At 34.6% G+C, this 23,523-nt stretch overlaps 1 protein-coding gene across 2 annotated transcripts in view; it reads right to left on the bottom strand.

The window, feature by feature from the left end:
• Positions 1-23,523, bottom strand: part of g (adaptor-related protein complex 3, delta 1 subunit-like garnet) — a 364,057-nt gene that overhangs the window by 103,827 nt on the left and 236,707 nt on the right. For both annotated transcript variants that reach the window (XM_090374354.1, XM_090374353.1), the window contains exons 18-21: positions 20,305-20,397; positions 17,225-17,288; positions 14,442-14,510; positions 9,416-9,488 (exon numbers count right to left, since the gene is read on the bottom strand). In XM_090374354.1, coding sequence (XP_090230480.1) covers positions 9,416-9,488; positions 14,442-14,510; positions 17,225-17,288; positions 20,305-20,397 — 299 coding nt within the window. The remainder of the gene's footprint in view (positions 1-9,415; positions 9,489-14,441; positions 14,511-17,224; positions 17,289-20,304; positions 20,398-23,523) is intronic.

Consider the following 23,523-nt stretch of genomic DNA (forward strand, 5'->3'; position numbering starts at 1 on the left):
CTACTCGTCAGACAACAGTATTCTTCAGATGGTAAGAAATTCTCTCGCTTCCTAACGATAGATGATAATTTATCCATCATCGCCATTCTCATCTCCTCATCAATAGTTTTTGTCAGTAAAGAAATCATCAATTTCTTTTGATTTAAGAAATTCTTCATTTTTTTCCAGCGCCAGTCCATTTTCATCATTCTCATCAAGTTCGATACAAAGTTGCCTACAAATTGCTAGTGTCTTTTCAATACCAATATCAGATCCGAACTCTTTTCTTCTCAAGGTAATTCTCTTTGTTGGTTTCATAAAGTTCAAAATATTTATTTTCATTCAAAATTTCATTCTCCTTATTGATAAATGGTATGTGTAAAGTTTCCATTTCGCCTATATGTTCATGAAGACATGTATTATAATTCCGATACCAAATTATTTTAGGAAATTGTCTTTTAACCCATCCCCCATTTCCTTTTCGATAATGAGCAGTAAATTGTGCAAAGAGTTATATCTTTTAATGTTTTGCCCCATTTTTCATATTTATCAAAAATACTATCATCTTTCCATATATCCAAAGACTCACTATCAACTTGTTGTTCATCCAATTCAGCTGTTGATTTACGTAATTTCTGACGCTCATGTGGTCATCATACTGTTGGCATGTATTCAATCGAGCTTGAAGACACGGACGTTGGGTATCGTAATAAATACCAAGCTGCCTCTTGTGAACTCATCTGCACAGAATTCAATACATCTACAATTAATGCTCGTGTTAGATCAGTTATATCCATATCAGGATATTCTTCTTGTAGCTCTATAATTTTCCATTGCAGGTTGCTTATTCCTCTGTTAGTTTTATTCACATATTCAACTACATATGCTGCATATGAATATTTTTCTATGATAAATTGTAAATCGAAATTAGACTCGAGCACTCCTAAAATCCAAGGATTGTAATTATTCATAAATTTCTCTTAAAAAAAAGTAAAAAAGTAAATTGCAGCCATTATCAACCGACTGTAGGATGGAAGCCTCCTCAACAATTCATGCTGAGGGAAATGGACCATAATCTGCCACGCTGGTCCAGTGTGGGTTGGCAGAGCGACCGTATTTAGCAGTCAGGGGCTTGAACCCCTGGCTACTCAAAGAGCATGTGCCACTGCACTCCCGCTCCTGACCACTCAGATACCAGTCTCATAAAAAGTTATTCATAAAAAGTGGTCGTCTGATACCAGCCTTCAAAATATTTAGATATTCTTCTTCTGATTGGCATTGATTTGATTTAAGGAATTCTTTGAAATTAACATGATTATCCAACTCTAATGAGTCGTGCATTTTACGATGAGTCGATATTTTTTGTGATAAGCTGATCTTCAATTGTCATCTGTGGCCATCGGTATCAATATAAGAGTTTGCGACAGTGGCCAAAAAGGCTTTCAAATCGACATTCGTGTCGGTTTGCATTATTATTTTTATAACATGTTTATGTTGCTGTAAATTTGAATAATTGGATATTTTCTCTATAGAACATAATGCATCTATCATTTGGATTGCTTCTTCCATCTCACCTTCTTTTTCTTCTAATGGTGCAGAGAGTGCATTGTTCATCCATAATAATATGTGCATGTGGACTTTCTCAATGTTGAAATTCAATGCGTTTTTAAAGAAATTCACAACAATATTTCCAAAAGGACTATCGGTTTTCGATTTTAAAATTTTGAGTATACTCTCAATTTTATTAAAGTATATGGCACGTTACGGGGTCTCCTTTTATTAATGTAGCGCTTTCCATGTAAGGTAGATCCATAACTTCGTTAGTTGTTGTTGTTATAAAAAATTTCACGACACAAGGGCAACTGTGGCCAATATGTGTCTGTCAGTATCATTATGTTCATTTTAATCATTTATGGATGGATATATCAGAGTGTATTTATTATTCCTAGATGTTTAATATATATAAAGAGTTCACTTAGGTTTGCTTTGTCACCAAGTACATGAGAGAGGGTTAGAGGAGCTTGCAAGTTTGCTAATGATTGGAAGGATGTGGATCGAACGGCTGAACAGGATGGACAATCAATCAGTATGTGCCTTACTGTAAGTTGTATCTGACAGACAGAGCAGAGTAGAGGATCTTCTCTTAGAAGTAAATGTTTGTGAGTGAGGAAAGTATGTCCAATGCACAGTCTTGTTAATATAACTTCCTCCTGCCTATTTGTACGTGAGCCAGAATGCCACGAACATAGATCTTTCTTTTTATTCTGTGAAGTTTATTGCACGGTTGGTCCCTCCAAAGTTGTTTCCAAATGGAAGTATATTTGGTACGAAATACATCCCTACAATCTGTAAATGGTACAAACTGAAAGTTATCTTGTATATTAAGATCTGGATTTTTTGCAGCTTGGTCTGCATGATTATTTCCTGGGATTCCAACATGGCTGGGAATCCAACAGATAGACACTTGTTTTCTTGCTTTGTGCAAAATTCAAAAAATGAGTTGTTTTTTGAGATGCTGAATCAAGGAATTTGAGGAATATTTGCTATTCTGTAGAGCTGCTACTGCACTAAGGGAGTCAGTATAGATTAGAGCAGGTAGAAGTTGATGCTCGGTAATATCATCCAGTGCTAGTTTAATAGCATATAATTCTGCTGTGAAAATACTGCAAACATGAGGCAAGGAGACAGATATAATATATTCCAGTAAAACTACTGCGGCACCTACTGAGTTGTTCGAATTTGAACCATCCGTGTAAATCTGATGACTGTTTCTATTTTCAAAACTGTACAGTGCATGGAGCTTCTGTATAATGATTGGAGAGATCTCTTTTTTTATTCCTGTTTGTAAGATATGATATGGACAAAGGCACAGTCAGAATCCAAGGAGGTTCTGAGTTTATATCTACTGCAGAAATGTGCTGGAAATGTATTTCCCAAACTTGAGCTAAGTGTCTGAGACGCAGTCCTACTGGTTTATTTTCATTTGGCTTGCAATCATAATTCCTTGTCCATGGTGGATCGTGAATAATGGACCAATTTGGATGTGATGGCTGACTGTATATCTTTGCGCATACATGCACAGTAGATAATCTTGTCGAAGGTGCAGCGGGGGCTCCGATGCATCTGCATACAGGCTGTAAATTGGTGAAGTTCTAAATGCTCCTAGAGCTATGCGGAGAGCATTATGGTGAATGGTATCTAGGCGACGTAAGATGCTCCTTCTTGCTGTAGCATATATAGGAGATCCATAATCCAAACGAGATCTAATCAAAGTTTTATATAATAGTAATAATGTGTACCTGTCGGCTCCCCAAGCCATTGAAGATACTGTGCACAAGATGTTAAGTTTTAAGAAGTAACTGGTTCGAAGTCTTACTATATGTTCGTGAAAGTTTAGTTTTCTATTTAATGTTAAGCCCAAGAAGAGAAATTTTGAACAACAGGTAGAGCAATTTTATTTAAGTATAAGACCGGTTCAAGATGAAGACCACACATTTTACAGAAGTGTATAACAGCTGATTTTTTCTCAGATATTTTATATCCATTATTTTTAGTCCATACTTCTATTTTGTTTATGGATAACTGGAGCTGTCATTCAATTGTGTTCATGCTTTGTGATTGAAATGAAATGGAAAGATCATCTGCATACATATATATTTCCAATGGATGGTGGTATAACCTTTGTGATATTGTTCACCCTCAGTGCAAACAGGGTTGCACTAACTACTGAACAACCCCTTCCTGTTGTATATATATATTGTAGATAAAGTCTTTATATCGTACCTGAAATGTTCTGTCAGCAAGGAATTTTTCTATAAATTGTGGAAGTTGTCCTCTGTATCCTAATTGAAATAGATCTCGTAGAATTCCGAATCTACATGTTGTGTCAAAAGCTTTTTCAAGATCTAGATTTACCATCACCATATGCTGCTTTCTTATAAATGAGTTTCTAATATTTGTTTCCACTTTGACTTGTGGGTCAAGTGTTGATCTATTTTTTCTAAATTCAAATTGGTGGAGTGATAAAACATTCTCTTTTTCCAGCAACCATGTAAGTCTATTATGCACCATTTGTTCAAAGATTTCCCTAAGCAGCTGGTCAGTGAAATCAGGCGATAATTATATGTATAGGAAGGATCTTTTCCGGGTTTGGGAAATGCAAGGACAATTGCATGCCGCCATATGGATGGATACAGGTTGTTCAGAAAAATTCTATTATATAGAGCTAGTAGGATTTCCAGACAATCAGAGTTTAGGTGTTAGATCATAGTATAATAAATGCCATCGGGACCTGGTGCGCTATTAGGCAATTTTGTAATGGTTGTAAGTAATTCCTCTTTTAGAAATGGTAGTTTATAAGGATGAGATGTCTTGGTAGAGAAATTCAACTTACTCCGTCCAGCTTGCTCTTTATATTTTTGAAAGTCAGTGTAGTAGCTTGTAACTGCTGATATGGAAGCAAAAGATTCAGCCAGAATTTCTGATATCTGGTCTGTTGCAAAAACGTCCTGCCCTTTCCAATGGAAGATTGGAGATTGTGTGCTTGGATATCTTCCACTTAAAATCCAAATTTTTTTCCACACCAAACCACGACTCAAATTCCTAGTAAGTGTGGAAGCAAACACGATCCAAGAATTTTTCTTTGCTTTTTTCTGAATTCTCCTCGCTTCAGCTTTGGCTTTTTTATATGCAATCAAATTGAGGGTAGTTGGATATTTCCGGAATCTATTCCATGCACGATTTTGTTTTGTTTTTGCTGTTCCACATTCTGCACACCAAGAGTTGTACCGTGACTGCCTTGCCTTACTTATTTGAGGTATTGTAGCTTTGGAGCTTCTAGCAGTTGATTGTTGATGTATAAGACAGCATCATCTATTGGCAGGGTTTCTATTAATTGCATATATTTACTCCAATTAGCTTTTTTAAAATTCCATACTGTTCTGGTTCCTTCTGTAAGAGTCGATTGTGTCTGTATGGAACATACTATTGGAAAATGATCACTGTTGTAAGGATCATTTAATACGAACCATTCTGTACTAGGATAAATTGATGGAGAACATATTGTTAAGTCTATTGCAGAAGTGATATCTGTAGCCAAACTGATATAAGTATGAGATCCGGTATTCAGTAAATTCAGTTGTTGATCATCTAGGAAAGTTTCGATTAAGTTACCTCTACTGTCTGTGTGAGAAGATCCCCACAAATGATGATGGGCAGTCATATCTCCCATAAGGCAATAGGGAGGTTGAAGCTGCATAGCAAGATCATTTAATTCCGATCTGGAGAGAGGAATATTTGGTGGAAGATAAAGGAACGAGATTGTGATAGAAATTCCGATGGCTATTCTCACTGCTACTGCTTCTAAGTTGGTTTTTAATGTTGTTTGCTTAGCTGGTATATTAGTATCCACCAAAATTGCCACTCCTCCTTTGGCAGTTCTGTTATCATTTGTCTCTCCAGAAAAGTGTATAATTTTGAAATGTGGGTGAAGATTGAAGTGTTAGATGGGTCTCCTGAAGGCAAATGCAGGCCGGTTTATACTGCTGAATAATATCTTTTATTTCATCCCATTTTCCACGTAAACCACGACAGTTCCATTGTATAATAATATGTTGCATTATTTATGTCTGGGAACGATTTGTTGAATCTGACTGCGCTTTTGAGTTTTTTCGTTTATCATATTTGGGTCTGTCATTTTTCGGAAAATTAGGACGAGGTGTATCAATATCTTCTGCAGGGTGTAGTTCTAGTATGTTCTCTCTCTGTTCATCAGTATCCATTTTGTCTATGTTTGTTTGTTTCTGTTCACACAGTTTACTGGATTCTGTTTGCTTTTGAAGACGTTACTTCTGATTTCTGCTTTCCAGGCACAGAAGTATCTTGCTCTTTAGCACTGGATGTTTCTTGGAAGCTGTTTTTGTCATTGATGTTACTTTACTCCAGTCTATAATTTGATTTAGAGGTATTACTACCTCTGTTTGAGTGGCTATAGTTTGCTGTCGTTTCACCGCTGAAGCATAGGCACGTGAAGGTTTGGTTGCAAGTATCTGTTTTCTTGCTTCCGGATAAGAAACTTTATTTTCTACTTTGTATTTTTGAATTTGCTTTCCCAATACCCACATTTCGGCATGTCTAAAATAAAAAATTAAAAAAAAAAAAATAAAAAATACAACAGTTGTAGAATGAGATGATGCACCACGACTGCATTCATAGCCAGCCATTTGCAGCTAGATGCATGTACCGAAGATTGAACATCATTACAGCCTTTTTTTTTTTAATGAAAACACCACACGCAAAATTTATTAGAGCCTATAATAATTGGTACCCTTCATGGGTTGAAGATTGAGAAGTTGAAAGAAGATACCTGTTGACATTAGACTTGAATTTCTGTAGATTGTAATTGGGGGAGGTTGTTCCAGAAAATGGAAGTTGAAGGAATAAATGAGGAAGAAGAAAGGTTGGTTCTGTGAATTTGAAGTTGGACAGTAAATGGATGTTTACTGGTTGTGGCATGTGTTCGGACTGATTTGGAGGGGGGGGGGCATTATAAGAACATTGCTCATGGAAGTATCTACAGAAAAAGAATGCAACAAAAACAATGTCTGTGAGACAGAGTGTCTTAAAAAAGAGTAAAAGAGATGGGTCATTAATTAACCTAACCACCATCTTTTTAATGAAATGTAGAAGCCCAAGAGAGATTATGGGGACAGTTCTCCAGATGCGGGAACAATATTCCATAGTAGGGCGGATATGAGATTTGTACAGAGTAGCTATACAGAAGAAAAGTAAAGCCGAGAGCAAAATAGAGAAAACAGATTTTTTGATGCAGAGGAAGCAATATTTGTGATATGCTTATGCCAACTGAGATTAGAAATCAAGATAATCCCTAATACAGATATGTAACCTTGTCTAGAAATCCGAGTGTCATCAAAAATAAGCACAGGAGCAGAAAAATCCTTTTTGCAAGATATGAGACAGGACTGAGTTTTAGAAGGCTTGCAATTAACTATCTTTGCCCCATTGGAGAATTATCTGGAGATCAGCATTTAAGTAATTGGCAGTGGATATTTCAGAAGTTGAAGCTTTTTGTGTAGGGCCAGGTTTCTCAAACTAGTAGGTGGAATGCAGTGTGCTATCATCAGCAAAGCTATGGATAGAATTTCCAGTCAATGGTAAAGTTCATTAATAAACAAGAGAATAAGAGTGGGAGAAAGAACTGAACCTTGGGAAGCAGAAGTAGTTTTTCGAAATTAAAACTTATAAAAAATTATTTATGCTCGAGTATATTGCAGCAGAAACTAGTTGGGCTATCGCTAGTTGCAATTGAAAGAAACATTTGCAATGGGATAGATTTTTCACAAATTACAGATGATTTTGCAGCAAAAAAAGCACTCAGTATTACTTTGTAATAAAATATAGTTTTTTTGTTTATATTAATATTGTATTTGTTTCTTTTGCTATAAAACTTCTGTGCATGATTTTCTGAACATTCTTGTAGCCTGTTCAAATCATCCTTGGCACTAATCATTAATGACTCAATCTCCCAATCTTAACATAGCCTGCAAATTGTGAAATAACACCTCTATTCCTTCGTCAATGTCATTTATGAAAATCAGAAACAACAGTGACCCAAGAACCGAAGTAGGGAACCTCAATCCTCAAGATTCCCCACTTCTGAAGTTACACCAATCTGAAAAATATTCAATAACCACAACCTTCTGCCCTGCAGTCACCCTGCAATGCATCTTTTAATCTTTCCAGTAATCTCTCATGAGGGGCTGAGTCAAAAGCCTTGCTAAAATCCAAATAAACTATGTCGAAATTGTTCCCTACATCTAGTTCATGAGTAAATGTGCCAAAATAGCATACCAGGTTAGTTAAATGTGGTTTTCCCTTAACAAAACCATGTTGCGTGTTCTTCAGAATGCATTTCTATCTAAATGTCTCTGGATTGCACTCTTAATCATTGCTTCTAAGATTTTCACTACCAGTGAAGTCAAACTAACCAGTCTGTAGTTACTGACTTCAAGATGGAAGCTTATTTAGAAGACCTTTATGCCAAACATGATCAAAAGCCTTTGAAATGTCAAGAGTAACTTCTTAGGTTTCACCAAACTTTTCCACTGAATCTGTCTACAGATGGGTAATATAAGCCTGTATATCACCAGTAGAGCGACACCAACAGAATCCATACTGGCAATCATTGATCAGATGGAAAGTTTCAAGATAGTTTAGAAGTTAGTGGTTAATAGAGTTCTCCATACTTTCGAATGAGTGGAAGTAAGTGCAATCGGATGATAACTGGATAGTAGGGATTTGTCACCCCTTTTTAGGAAGTGGCTGGATATGGAGCAAAGTTCCAAGCATAAGGGAAATAAGGAAGTATAAAAAGGTGACTCAGAACAGGAATAAGCACAGGAACACAGGTTTTGAGAATAAGTGGAGAAATACCACCAGGACCAGGAGCTTCCTTGGCATCAAGACAGTTTAAAATTCTTCCAACATCCTTTTAATGAGAGATACAGGAGGCATTGAGTGATGTGTACTGGGAATAGTAGTAAGTAGTTTACAAGACTGTCAATACAAGAGTTAGAAGAAAAGTAGGAAGCTAGCAGGTCAGCTCTATCTTTAGCTGAGATGGCAAAAGAACCATCAGATTTTAACAGGTGGAATAGTATGGATGGGCAAAAGTTGTGGCCAATAGCTTTGGCAAGAGACTAGAATGCTTGACTACCATTTGTTTTTTATTCCAAATAAAATTGATTTATCATTAATTTCAGAAGTATAAAGATGATGTTTTTAGACTACACTGAGGATGAGGAACAACTTTTCCACTGAAGGAAAAAAAAAAAAAAAAAAAACAGCTGATTAGGCAAAATTTTAATTTAAAAATCATAAATTTGAAATGATAATACTTAGTCCAATTTTAACATTAACATCTCTGGGGGGAGGGGGGGGGGTTCAAATGATATATAAAATAAAATAAAATAAATTGCAGCCAATATCAACCCACTGTAGGATGGAAGCCTCCTCAACAATTCATGCTGAGGAAAATGGACCATAATTTTCCACGCTGGTCCAGTGCGGGTTGGCAGATCGACCGTATTTAGCAGCCAGGGGCTTGAACCCCGGTCTACTCAAAGAGCGTGTGCCACTGCACTCCCGCTCCTGACCACTCGGCTATGGAGCCTAAACCTAAAAATAAGCAAGAATGATCCCAAAGCATTTGAACACCCAGATTATAGGCAGACTTGATTTGATTTCTTTAAAATTTCAAGCTTCATTCCTGTTTGTGTTTGGCAAATAAAAGGAAATGATATTTTATGGCAAATAAAAGGAAATGATAGTTTATGGCAAATAATTGTAAACATACTAAATAAGAGTATTAGAAGTTTAGGTATAATTTTGGAATCAGCATGGAAATAATGCTACTTACCAGGTATGTGAAGAGGCACTGAGAGATCAATTTGTGTAACTGGAATGTCATCAACATAGGAGTCAGCTCGATCCTATTTAAAAAAAAAAAAAAAAAAAGGGAAAATTAAAGTGCATTACATGAACCCTTCAAGCTATTCTGGCAGGAGCTAAGGGCAATGCCATCACTAGTTCCTGCAACAGAAGAAAAGCAGAATTATTTCTATATATCTGTTATGTATATTCATATATATTCCGTATATTCATACCAATTATTTAAGATATTTAAGATATTACCTATGCATTTATTAATACATTTTCTCTTTGCAAAGTATTTCCCAATAAGAAAAGCAGTGCATCACAATAAGAAAGAAGGCACATTGATTTCAATTATGAAGAAACGTAGTGGCGAAATGATTTCCAAAATTTTTAGTGTACACAATGAAAAAATGTGTTTGCGATAAATACAAAATATTACAATATGAAATACCACTAAAATCACTCTTGAAACCAATGGATAGATTTCAATACCTTATGGACCTTGTGTCGCTTAGCCTTTATGAATAGAACTATTGTGTACAAAACTACTGCTCTCAGTAATCAGATGAATAGCAGCCCCACCAGCTTGTTGGTAGGGCCTCTAACTATGTATTAACATTGTTTGCAGTTCTGATAATTTCATATAGCACCTGAATATCTGTAAATATATTCTGCGGTTAACTTCTAGATAATCAGTATATTCTAATGTGCTGAAAAGCATGTCATCGTGCATTAAGATCGATATTACTCTGGATGACAGGTTACTTCAGCTACAATACATGATATTTCATTTCATTTCATTTGAATGAGCTATTAGCTAGTTGCTTCTCAGGCAACTAGCTAATAGCTCATTCAAATGAAATAACTCTCATTAACTCAAACACATCAGTTGGCTAATTAACAGACCATACTTCGGTCAATCCAAATGAACAAAATTATAATAAATCATGACATTTTATCCCTACTGTGTGGAGGGACACTCACACCCCCAGCACGAGGAGGTAGGTAGGTAGGTCTCTACTATCTAAACAACAAAAGTGACTTAAGCTCCTGAACTCCAAGAGAAAAATAACAAAACAATTCAAACAATTAGCTGACACTATAATCGTCAATATGCATTCCGTGTTATCATTGAAACTCTGGATGACTCCACCTAAACAGGTCATAAGTCCTATCAGTCAAGGAGCTCACACAGCGAATCATGTCTTACACCTAGTCATGCATGGGTGACAACCTCCTCTGCCTCCACAAGAGACATCATTGAGCTTATCCATAAAACCATTCACAGCAATTGTGGCCTCATAACCCGCTGGATGTATCCATAATCAGTATGCAGCCAGACTGTATCTAAAGTCCTAGAATATTCTGGGCAAGTTTTATCCACAGTGGTATGGTTACAAGGAATCTTCCTTTGCCAACAGTTTACATACCTTGGTGGTGCATCTTTTTTGAGACATTGCCTAAAATCATGGTCTTTGCCTATGCAGTGACTTCAGAAAGCATTGCTTCTGCAATATCATGCCACATGGCCAAAGGCCATGCAGCAATAGCACTGTGTGGGAATGAGATCACATACCCTGTATGAGTTCCGCTCCAATCTTGCTGATATCACCAGGAAAACTGTACCACAAAATTGTATGTTGACCTATCCTTGGCTTTATTCCTTGCTACCACTGTAACAAAAGAATGGAATCAATCTTCCTCAACCCCAGAAACTTTCAACCTCCTTTGCCACAGTTCCTGAAGGAAATAATCATGAGAAACAATATTTTCAAGGTCAAAAACAACCACCTTCGGAGAAAGTTTCAAGGGTCTATTTACCTCGAGTCCTAACTCCTTAACCCGAGAGCATGTCATAACCTTATTAACATCCGCTTAAGTAGCAGCCTCAACTACTACCCTCTGTCTCTAATTGGTCATACATTTACGACCTTTCTCTTGCAATATTGGGTGCACTGTATGGAGAAGCTCATTCTTGATCTCCTCACTAGAGCAGAATCTGTCAGTAACTGACTTCAAGATTAAGGTCTTAGTCACAGGCAGTTCCACCTTTTCTTTAGCAGACACTGCCAGAGCATATGTCTTCACAGAAGGCAGTCCACCTGGCAAAACTGATGCCAATTTGGCCATCAGCACTGTTTTTCAATCTGAGTTTTAGTCACAAAAGTTTCCATCTTTTCCCAGATCAACAAAATCTTGTAAACCACTGAAAAGGACCAATTCATCAGCCAGAGTGATCTTCCTCAGCTGCCGTCGAGCTTAACACAACTAACCACAACCATCTTCCTGATCACTTAAGTCCTCTAAAACTTCCTCAATCATAACTGTTACCAGAGAAGACTGAGCCAACAAAGCAGAATCCCCTGTAACAGATTCCACTTTGGACTCATCAGAGTCCTGATCAAATATCTCAGGCTTTTGCTGCACCAGCCGAAAAAAAAAAAAAAAAAATTTGAGTTACCCCTGAGAGAGAGAGAGAGTCAGAAATAGAAAGAAAGGAATCACCAAGAAAGAGAAGAATGATGATATCCAGCTCAGGACCCTGGGTGTGCTAAGCCCATATTCACCAGATGTGAGCCCCTGCCTTCTTCCAACTTTCCTGGCTTTAGACTGAGCGACTGTAAGAGGTATATCCTCCCTTGCTTATTCTTGTTTCTTCCAATAAACTTCTTTAGAAAGATCTAAGACGTATCTGCCATATGCCATTCTTTCCTCTCCAGAGAGAGAATAATAATGCTCTAAAACTTTTAAGAAAGAGTTGTCTTCAATAACCCTTTATTCAGTAGCACTCAAAACAGGAATTTTCTTGGAACTAGAAGCCATACTTAAAACTAAATAAACTATAACTTAACTAAATGGTCAGAAAAGTGGCAGCTTTGCTTTAATCCAACAAAGTGCAAGGTCTTACATCTGGGGAACAGTAACCCCGAAATAACTTATACACTGGAATTACTATATGGTCAGACAAAGTTCTCCAAGTATTGTAAACAGGTTGCAAGGAAAAACCCATGGTGTCCTATCGATGATTTATCGAACATTTGCTAGTAGAGATAAGGATGTCATAATCCCATTATACAAGGCTATTGTTAGATCACACTTGGAATACTGTGTTCAAGTATGATGACCGCACATAAAAAAAGACACTGAGCTTCCTGAAGGGGTTCAAAGATGGGTAACTCACCAGGTGAGATCCGCAAAAGGGCATCCATACGAGGAAAGACTTCAAATATGTGGGTTGCACAGCTTGGAAACTAGAGGAGACTTAATTGAGGTGTATAAGGTTCTGAGAGACAAAAGTAAAATGAATGAGGACAAAATTTTCATTATTCTAAATGAATGTAGAACTAAGGAACATAAATCCAAGTTACAGGGTGAGAAGTTTAGACTTGACTGCAGGAAGTTTTATTTTAGCCAGCAAGTTATAAATTACTGGAATGAGTTACCTAAATGGGTGTTAGAAGGTGATAGTTTGTAGAAATTCAAAAGTTAGTTGGATAGTTACCTATGGGAGGAGGGAAATGCATAGGTTGTCTATTTCCTTTCTTTTATTAATTATTTAATCTTTTTATTATTATTTTACTCTTCCCCCCTCCCATGCTGATGCAGCATAAGCCTTAGGCTTCCTTGCACTATATGGCCATTGCTAATACTAACACTAAATAATGCTATTATATTAATGGATGATCTAATAGCTCAGACAAGTACAGCCAAAAAATTTCATGGAATTTAGAGCCAAAGCTGGAAAAAGGCTCACTCTGCCATCTAGGGGAAATCACCCTCCAGCTGCCTAGCCCAGACCACGTGGAAGTGAAAGCTTCTTTAATGGATTGAACTGTGGGTAAAAAATGAAGGCTATATTTACAAGGTCAAAAAAAAAACCAACAACCATCATGCATTAAAATCAACTTGACTCTAGATAACAAGTTACTTCAGCTAAAAATATATGGAGGGACGAATAATAATAATTGGTGAATTTATATTGATCCAATTTTAACAAAATTTGGGAAGGATCAACAACAACTCATTACAGAACAGCCAAATATAAAATTTCATGAGTCTGTTCAGTGGGAGTTGAGTTATTAGATGCAGATGAATCGAGAAAGAAATAATTTTTGGATTTCTATTATTTACATTTGAGCTTTTTTAAAAAGCTCAAATATAAAATTTCACAAAAATCCATCAAGTAGGAGTGAAGTTATTATAAGAGGACAGAAAAACAAATAATAATTGTTGAATTTCTATTGGTCAGATTTTAAAGAAATTTGGGATAACCCTACGAATGTTTTTTGAATATAAAATTTCATGAAAATCCATTCACTGGGAGTTACTACATGTGGATGGACAGACAAAAGAAATAACAATTGGATTTCTACTGATCAAATTTTAATGAAATTTGAAAGGATTCCACAAATCTTTCTAAAAGGCCCAAATGTAAAATTTCATGAAAATCCATCCACTGGAAATCAAATTATTACATCAGGAGAGGGGGGAAAAATAAATAATAATAATGATTACCAGATTTTTATTGGTCCAATTTTAATGAAATTTGGAATGGCTCAACAAATCTTTTTAAAAGGCCCAACCATAAAATTTTATGAAAACCCATCTGCTGGGAGTTGAGTTGTTACACACAGGCAAGTGTATGGACAGACATGGTGAAGACAATTGGCACATTATGCATATAGACTAAAATGCTTAATTGGGTACTTGTGGCTCCAGTTAGCATACATGTTGCCAAAAGAGGGTTAATGTAATAATTCCAAAATAAATCTTTTTCAGGCTTTTCATAAAATGTCTTATTAAATAAAAAATAATTTTTTTATTTTTTTATAATTTTTTGTTTATAAATTTTTTTCTTATTTTGAAAACTAGACTATCTCAGAATTTTTTTCACATACTTTTGGAACACCCTGTAGATCCAAAGTTTTTGGCTATGGAAATTTTGATATGAACAGCTAATACATTAAAATTAACAAACTAGTATTTAAAAGTATTAACAAAAACCTCACCCTACAAACCGGAGAACTTTTTAAATAATGAGGATTATTGGCCTGCTCCTGTTTCCTTGCCTCCCTTCTCTGAAAAAAAGCCGTAATACTATGTAATTTAGCTATCAATATAAAACACATTAAAATTCAAATTAAACAGCACAGTTGAACAAAACTACTATAAGAAATTAAATCAAATATGAAAATTTTTTTAATCTAATGAATACTCTAGGACAAGGAATTCCAATGGACCAAAAACACATATTTTTGTACCATCTAGTACAATTTCATTTAAATTTCAAGGTGTCTAAATTCACATATAAATGTTAATTATTTTAATTCAAATATGCATAGCTTCTTTATACATTATGTGTTTCAAAATGTTTCATACTCCCTTGTGATATTTGCTTTACCTTCATGTTTGCCAAAGAAATAATATTAAACACATAAACATGATTTTATCATTGAACTACAGTGCCAGCTAGCATAAGAACAAATATTAGGCATGTAAACAAAATGTTATGATTGAACTACAGCATAAGTTAGTGTTAGAACAAGCAAAATTATTCCTGGAAGTTAGACTGACAAAGAATCAAAATTTAAACACAACACACACACACACACACCAGTTTCCTGTTACTCTCATTTCAAGTTTGTTAATTAGGATTGGCTTATTTACAAGGAATAAGAAGAGGTAAAATGGATTTAAAGCATTTTAGTATTTACTTATATTTTCATTATACTCTTTTTTAATATAGTGCATGCTTGAGGTAAAATTTAAAAAAATATACTCTATATATGGGTACATACTGCACCTGAAAACAAAATTATTTTTAACATACAAATTTTAAAGCACCACATAAAATTTTTTTGTAATAATGTTACAATTATGAAATTAATTTTACTGTTCAGCTATGAGTATCCCACATAGAGTAAAAGGAAATGGACATTTTTAACTTTGGATATACAACTATTTTACAAAGTGTAAAAAAGTATAGTGACAAGGTAATCTACAGCACAAACAGTGATGCTTGACCATTAGTAAGATCAATTTTCATTTTAAGATTAAAAAATTACTGAAAGCAAGTCTTTAGCACTCTTACAGAAGGCATTAAAGCATATTGGGATGAAGTAAAAGCAACCAGAATAAGTTTTACTTATTATGGTTGCTTTTACTCCATCCCAAGATGCTGGAGAAAACTGTGGCCAAAAGCAGTATTCTAACTATTGAGTATTTCCCAAACATTTCAACTACTGAGATCACTGAACTAACTAAAAACATTAAGGATGTAAAGAACTAAAGCAGCAATAGCAAACCAATGGCATACATACCAAAAGAGGGACATGCATAGGAAAATATACTGGCATGCAGCCACTCAAACAGTTTATACCAGGTATGTGAAGAGGTATTATTTTAGTGCTATTCAACCTATTCTGGGGCCACTATCTTTCATAAACAATTGAGAATACTCATCTACCACAATACTTATCTGCCACAGATGAAAGTCTTAATTTAAAATGATTTAATGACAAAAAGATAAGCATACACATTATTATTTACTTCCAGCTGTATGCATTTATTATCTCAAAATGCACTGACTGCTACCATCATCAACCACTAGGCATTTAGTAGTATGATGAAAAACTCATCTTGGCATGAGTATGATGTGGGCTATCAAAATAGCTGGAAAAAAATTAGCCACTGTTTCATCAACTAAAGTTTCCTGCTTGTAAACATGGTTTGGGCATGTCAATACATTTTCTAATGAAATGTACCATATAAAACACTATTACAAATCATGAGCTTTCATTTTTAATTGTAGTAAAAATGTGTCCATGAATTAACTGAAAACAGAAGAAATTTTTAAAGTGCTACTAATTATAGATGCATTTTAAAAGAAAAAGGAGAGAAGGTTGATGTCATCAGCCAATCCATCCCAACAAAATAAATCTTATCTTGCCCAAGAGAGAGGATCATCCATACTAGTTGGATTGCACTGGTTTATACTATAAGAAATGTATATTTTATTCAAGGAAAAATTTATTATATAATCTATCAGTCATATCTAGTGACAAAAACTGCAAAGTGAAGTGTAATTGAACACTACTGATGAATGTGTAACTGAGCACTATTTTTGCTTAAAAGTAGACATCACTTAATGTATTTCTGCAGTTATGTTTTCACTGGAGTTGACTGAGTGAAAATGCCTACGAGTGATGCATGGCTTGCTACTATGGCATGGTTGTCTCTCTGCACAATCCTCAAAAAAAACCTTCCTGTAGTATGGGTGTGGCAGAGAGGAAAATGGAATAGTGGTAATAGGTTTTGAGTTGAATTCTGAAGAAAGTGTCATTATCTGTTTAGCCTGCCTGAAATTTTTTATCCAGGTTTCACTAATATATGCTAGGCTCAACACATGGAGAATCAAGGTCAGCAGATATATCCCTTTATGGATTAAGCAGAATATCTCGAAATGTTTAATGGAATTTTAGAAAGTATGTTATTCTGAATAAGTTGCTATTATTTTGGCAATTTTTAAGACTCTTAAGATTTCATTCACTGTATAAATGTTCATAGAATAATAAACTGTCAAAACAATTCATTATAATTGTTTTAGTCATAAAATACTCTACTTGCAAAAAATAATCAGAATTTTTAATATTTAGTTAAAAAAAAAAAACAAAAAAACCCCACCCAAGTAGCCACAAAGTAAGTCAAGATAGAAAGGTATAAGGAGAGTGAATAAAATGCATTATTAACTTTCTTTTCATCTGGCCTGAACATTTAAGCAAGCTATACATACCTTCTCTAATTCTTCTTCACTTGGCTCATACCTTTTAGATGTATAGTTTTGTTGAATCATCATTCTGTGAATGAAATGTTATGATACAATCAACTAGTGAAAACAAAACATAATATGTAATGTAAAAAAAAAAAAATATATACTTTAAAATTCAAAATAGGCAAAAAAAAAAAAAAAAATCTGCAATCCCTGATACAGCATTATAACACTCAGTTGATTATAACAATCTGTAAAGTACAGGGTGATGGACAAAAATGAATCATATTTTAAAACTATCTTTATTACAATTTAAAATACACAAATGAAAAATCATTTAATCATACAGCTCTTTTATTTATTTATTTTTTGCTTTCCTTTAATAGACATGTTCAAAATGACCAACATATGTTCCCCTAATTTTAAAAAAATGGAGAATAGCATTTTCAATTACCTAAGGTTTCTTACAATATGACAATAATCTATTCAATAAAAGCACAATGAAAGTCTGTACAAGTGTGGCCTTCTTGAAAATACTTTGTGCTTCCAACAATCCCACAAGAAAATAGTAAATAACTATGGCATTCATCTGCAGAGCATGTCATCCAAAGAAAAAATATCATTGTCACACATTTCAAAAAATTCTATTTGCCTTCCTTTCTTCTCACTGTTACAAATGCTTGAAATTTGTAAAAGAAGAGGTGACAGCCAGCATGCACAATTCTTTGATGGTTTTTCTTATTCTCTAAACTACTAATAAGTTCATGTTTGATTTTCTGGAAATTTCTAATGGCCTTTCATCGTCAAATGGTTCTGGTGCACAACTTGATTACGATGTAGTAGTAGTGGAAAATGATGCAAGAAAGCAAGCTTCTACAGCATCAGTCAAAAAAAAAACACATTACACACTTCACTCGTACATACCCTACAAGAATTTGTCTAGTTCTTCCTTCAATTTATTCAGACCATCCGCTTCCACAATAACAGATGGAAGCCTGTTCCAACAATCAAGCACACGCAGGCTGAAGGCAAACTTCGCACATCTATCCTGCAGCCACCCTTCCTCAACTAAACTTTATGTCCCCTCATATGTGTAGTCGCAAAAGAGGAAAAATGCCATATTGAGCTTGCTCAATCCATTCAAAGCTTTAAAAACTTCAATCAGGTCACTCCACAGGTGCCTCATCTCCAGAAGCTGCAATTGTAAGAATTGAAGCCTTTCTAGATAAGAGCATCCTTTTGTTCCTTTGACCAATCTGGGTTGCCCTTCTCTGCACCCATTCCAGCAGGTCTACCTCCTTCCTAAATTGAGGCCCCCCAGAGCTTTATACAATACTCAAGATGCAGTCTAACAATGGCTTGGTACAAAGAGATAATCACCTCCTTATCTCTGCTAGCAAACTTTCTGAATATCATTGACAAACCCCCGTGAGCTGTCCTGGCAGCACACCTGCACTGCTCAGAGAATTTTATATCTAACTGCGCAATTATCCTAGGTCTTTGTCATTTTTCACTACCCCAAGTGTAGTACCATGCAGTTTATAAGTTATTCTAGGATTACTACTACCCATATACAGTACCTTGCATTTGTCAATGTAAAACTTCAACTGCCATTTCTCAGCCCAACAACCCAATTTTCCTAGATCTTGTTGCATAGCTCACCTTGATTACTGTCATTAACCAATCTTCCAACCTTTGTATCATCTGCAAACTTAGATATTAAGCCTGATATACCCTCATCAATATCATTAATAAATATCGAAAACAACAATGGGCCCAGCAATGAACCCTTGGAGAATCAACGTTAGTCCATGAAAAGAGGTGCCCATTGATAACCACTCTCTGTCTTCTTCCACTTAACCATCCCTTTATCCATAGCAGTAACTTGCCCTTAATGCCACACTGCTCCAGTTTATAAGAAGAGGTACAGCTTTGCTCTGGGAGCCAAACATTGTTTTGGCCACATTAAACTTTCATCAAGGATCCTAATATACATCCATCCAGAAGGATGGTTACCTCCAATATATCAGTTATCCATTTTACAAGTTAGTGCAATTGCATCATTTCAGCATATAGCCAACTACTTAAATAGTTATAAATTGGCATCATTAAGAATATCTCATATTGCGAAGTATAAATCCACAATATGAGAGATGCCTGATGGTGGAGTAATTTAGATTATGATATAGTTTAGGGCTAAAGCCTCAGGTAATGTAAGAATTTAACAAATGTACAAGTTAGTGCAATTGCATCATTTCATTTGTGGATTTATACTTTGCAACTGGGTTGTCATCATTGCAACACCAGGGTACCTGCCCACCCACTGATGAGGAGCCAATATGCTCCGAAACGGTGCCGTATGGGTGATGGTATCCACTGAAAATAAGTAACAATAGTCTTCTCCTATGGTGAAGTGTTACTTATTCGAGGTAGTGCAATATCATGACAACTCGTTGTGAAGGTATTCACAATATGAGATATACTTAATGATGCCAATTCATAACTGTTTAAGTAGTTGGCTATGTACTGAAATGATGCAAATGCACTAAAGTACATTAGTTAAACTCTTACATAACCTGAGACTTTAGCCTTAAACTATATCGTTATCCATTGTATCACTGAACTTGCTTATATTACATATAACCACCTGGAATGAAAAGTCATTTAATCGTACAGCTTTTTTTTTTTTTTTTTTTTGCTTTCTTTTAATGTACATTTCAAGGGTTATTAATAGTCCTGCCAATGCAGAAGTGAAAGCAGAGGATTTAGCTATTAAACAATAGTTTGACTTTGTCTAAATTTGCCACACTTGACTCTCTATTAAAACGTGAATTTCTGTCCCCTCAGTGGAAGTATTCAGTGAAAACATTTATTCTGAAAATCTTGATTTCAGAGATGAGACTAAGAGACATTCAAACAGTATAAAAATTATTTACATCTTCCTATATGGCTATATAATTTCAATCTTGCTATAATCACACTGTTTGCACTTGCATAAGGTAAATAAAAATATACATGACTATGTATATGTACCAGTTCCATTTGGAATGGCATACTTTAGCAAACCAATTTCTGAAATTAAACAATTAGCAGAAGTAACTTACCTGTGATCTGTTTTAACGAATATATCACCACTATACTCCTCTTCTTCTGATGATTCTGAAGGAGGCTCATTAATCCATTGATCCAAGTCAAGACTGCAAAAAATGAAATATAAAAATAAATGAAATATTTAATTTAATAAAATACAAATATAAATAAAATATATAAAGGTCACCATTAGAGTAATTATTCCTAACATGAGTGTTAGATATTACAATTTTGATCTGGAAATCCCCCCCCCTTTATTTTTTCACAACTGTGCCAAAATGGAAGCTATACCACTATGCAGTCACAAAATAAAATTTGTCTTGTTCATGAGACGAGCAACAAACTGGTCTTCATATCATGATTAGATTCAACAATTCATAATTAATAATTATTAGTGAAAAAAACAGTCATAGTACTTCCTTGTCAATAACATAAGTAATCACATTACTCAAGAAATTCACCAGCAACATACAACCCTAATCATTTAAAAATACAATATTCTACACCGAGCGAAAGGCAGCACATAAGAGTGAGTTAGAGGAATGTGAATTCCAAATGATCCTGCTCTATACAGCACACAATTCTGGAGAAAGTGAATAAAAATGTAAAATTACAAGGAGACATGCTGTGTACTGACATTACATATATGGTATAAAAGAGGCATACTGTATTAATATTAGTCAGGGATGGTAATAACTTTGAAATACAGCACATTTTGAATAATTCAATATACAAATAGATAATTATATTATCTATATAATATTGGTGTAGATACACCATAGTTTACCCATAAATTAAACTACTTACGTAGTGTGAAACGCATCGTTTTTAATTGTATCTCATATGGTGCCTACCTTCACGAGATACCAGGTATTGCACTACTTCGAATAAGTAAAGCTTCTCTAGTAGAGAAGACTAATTAATGTTATTTATTCTCAGTGGATACCACCACCCAGATGGCACCGTTGGCCTATCATTGGTGGGTGGGGAGGTACCCAGATAATGCAAACATGCCATCACAGTTGCGAAGTGGTCCCACAATATGAGATGCCAAATGGTGTACAGAATGTGTCAAAGTAGTGCAATACCTAGTATCTTGTTGTGATGGTAGCCACCATATGAGATACAATTAAAAATGAAGCCTTTCACAATATGTAAGTGGTTTAATTTATGGGTAAACTATGGTGTATCTACACCAATATTATATAGTTAATTTAAACCCATATCATATTATGCCTTGTGCATTTAATCTACAAATAGGGAATATATTACATATGGAAAAGCAATTTGATATTCTGTCCAATATGTGTTTTTGTGACCTGCTATCTAATGAGAAACTTCATAGTCTTGAAACAGGATGTCACAGCCTTTTGGTGATGTTAGCATTAGAATTATTACTTGAAGAAAATCATGATTAATATTCTTATCAGGATATTTTAGCAGTTTAAAATTTATTGCAGAGTTTGCTGTGCTACTTCTCTATTGGTAGGCCCACTAAGATTTCAAATGGTTTTATACTCCAGAAATGTTCCCAAACATTTCTGGAGTATAAACAGAACATTCCAAAATTTATACTGGAATGTTCTGTTTATATTCCAGCATGACCACCAAGTAAGGAAGCTTACAATCATTAACCATATTCCAAACAGGAGTGCTATCAAACACTAACACTTGACCACTCAGCTATATCAAGCTGTATGGTAACTATGATGGGTTGGAATAAAGGTCCAAATCAATGCATGCAAATGTATTTGTTTCTGTAACCTCAATATGAACAATATATTCTATGTAACATTTAATCACATTAATTTTTGTAATATATAATCACATTAATGAGTTTGCTGCACATGTGCAGATCCCCCTGTAGTAAATTTTCATACTGATGGGCTCAAAATTTCATGAGATTTTGTTTATTGAATGCCTTAAAATATTAATACGCTCTTATTTCAACTTTATTGCCCAACACTAGAGTATAATTATTATCAAAGATCAAATTATAATTAAAAAAAAAAAATTCATCAATAAAACTTATCCACTTTTTTGATGCAATAATATCCACTATATCTATATGTATTACTTAATTCAGTTTTATCAAATTTTGCATCTGGATTCCACAGAAATTCTTCAATTTTGGCTTTTGTATTCCCAAATCAGACAACTGAGGTCAACAGATGTAACGTTCTCCAATTTTCAAAGCAATTTTCATGCTACCATCTACAGGCACTCCCTGAATTACGTAATACTCAATTTCTGTAAATTCGACTTTATGTAAGTTTTTGCCAGCCGGTTTAAACTTAAACAAATCGTGCAAATGTATTTTGCATCCCATAGGAATAAATGGAGGCAGTGGTTTTCAACCAGGGTGCCACAAAAACATTCCAGTGGTGCTACATAATTTGGGTTTAAGTTACTTAAACTTTTTTTTTTTTTTATTTATATGTTTATTTCATTATAAAAAGGTGTACGGTATCCATTGTGTAGTATCTTTTTAATTTTGTGGTGATCTATAATTGATGTTTATTTAGTAATCTATATAAAAATAATATTATTATATATAATTTGTATTATGAATTGTAATTTTTTTATAGTTATATTATTTTAATAACTCATATAACATTTTTTTAATATTAGATACATATATACACAGAGAGAGAGAATTGGATCTAACAAGCAGAAAATTGAGTAGGGGTGCCACAAAATAAAATAAATTACTCATGGGTACAGTTATTAAAAAAAATGTCGAAAATCACTGAATGGAGGTATCATGAAAACATTGTAATGTAAACCCAATAACACATTGTTTTTTTGATAATTTGTTCCGAGTCCTCGGAAGTTGAAATTTTCGTTATATAACTAAGCTATTTATCTCTCTAAAAGGGCGTTTTTATAATGGAGTGCTACCCTTTCATCATTATCATATGTTCCGTTATAAGAATCAATTTTGAATGCTTTTAGAATATTTTTCTAAAGAACATTTCTGGAGTTCACAACAATAAAACAATAAAAACAATTTGCACAACAATAAAACAATTTGCACTTTCTGTTTATTGGGCTTTTCTGTTAGTGCATCTATAAATGGTTGGTAAACTCGATCTATTGCATTTGCGATAATCCCTGTAACTCGAATTGTGCAGGTTTTTAAGTTATGGTAACAACGTGTTCCCCTTCACTGAAATCTTCAATCATATAAGAAACAAATTTTCAGAATCTTCTCTTCATTCCTATTTACTTAT

The sequence above is a fragment of the Mastigoproctus giganteus genome, chromosome 5, assembly GCF_048544385.1.
Source record: "Mastigoproctus giganteus isolate SK-2022 chromosome 5, ASM4854438v1, whole genome shotgun sequence".
Lineage (NCBI taxonomy): Eukaryota > Metazoa > Arthropoda > Arachnida > Uropygi > Thelyphonidae > Mastigoproctus > Mastigoproctus giganteus.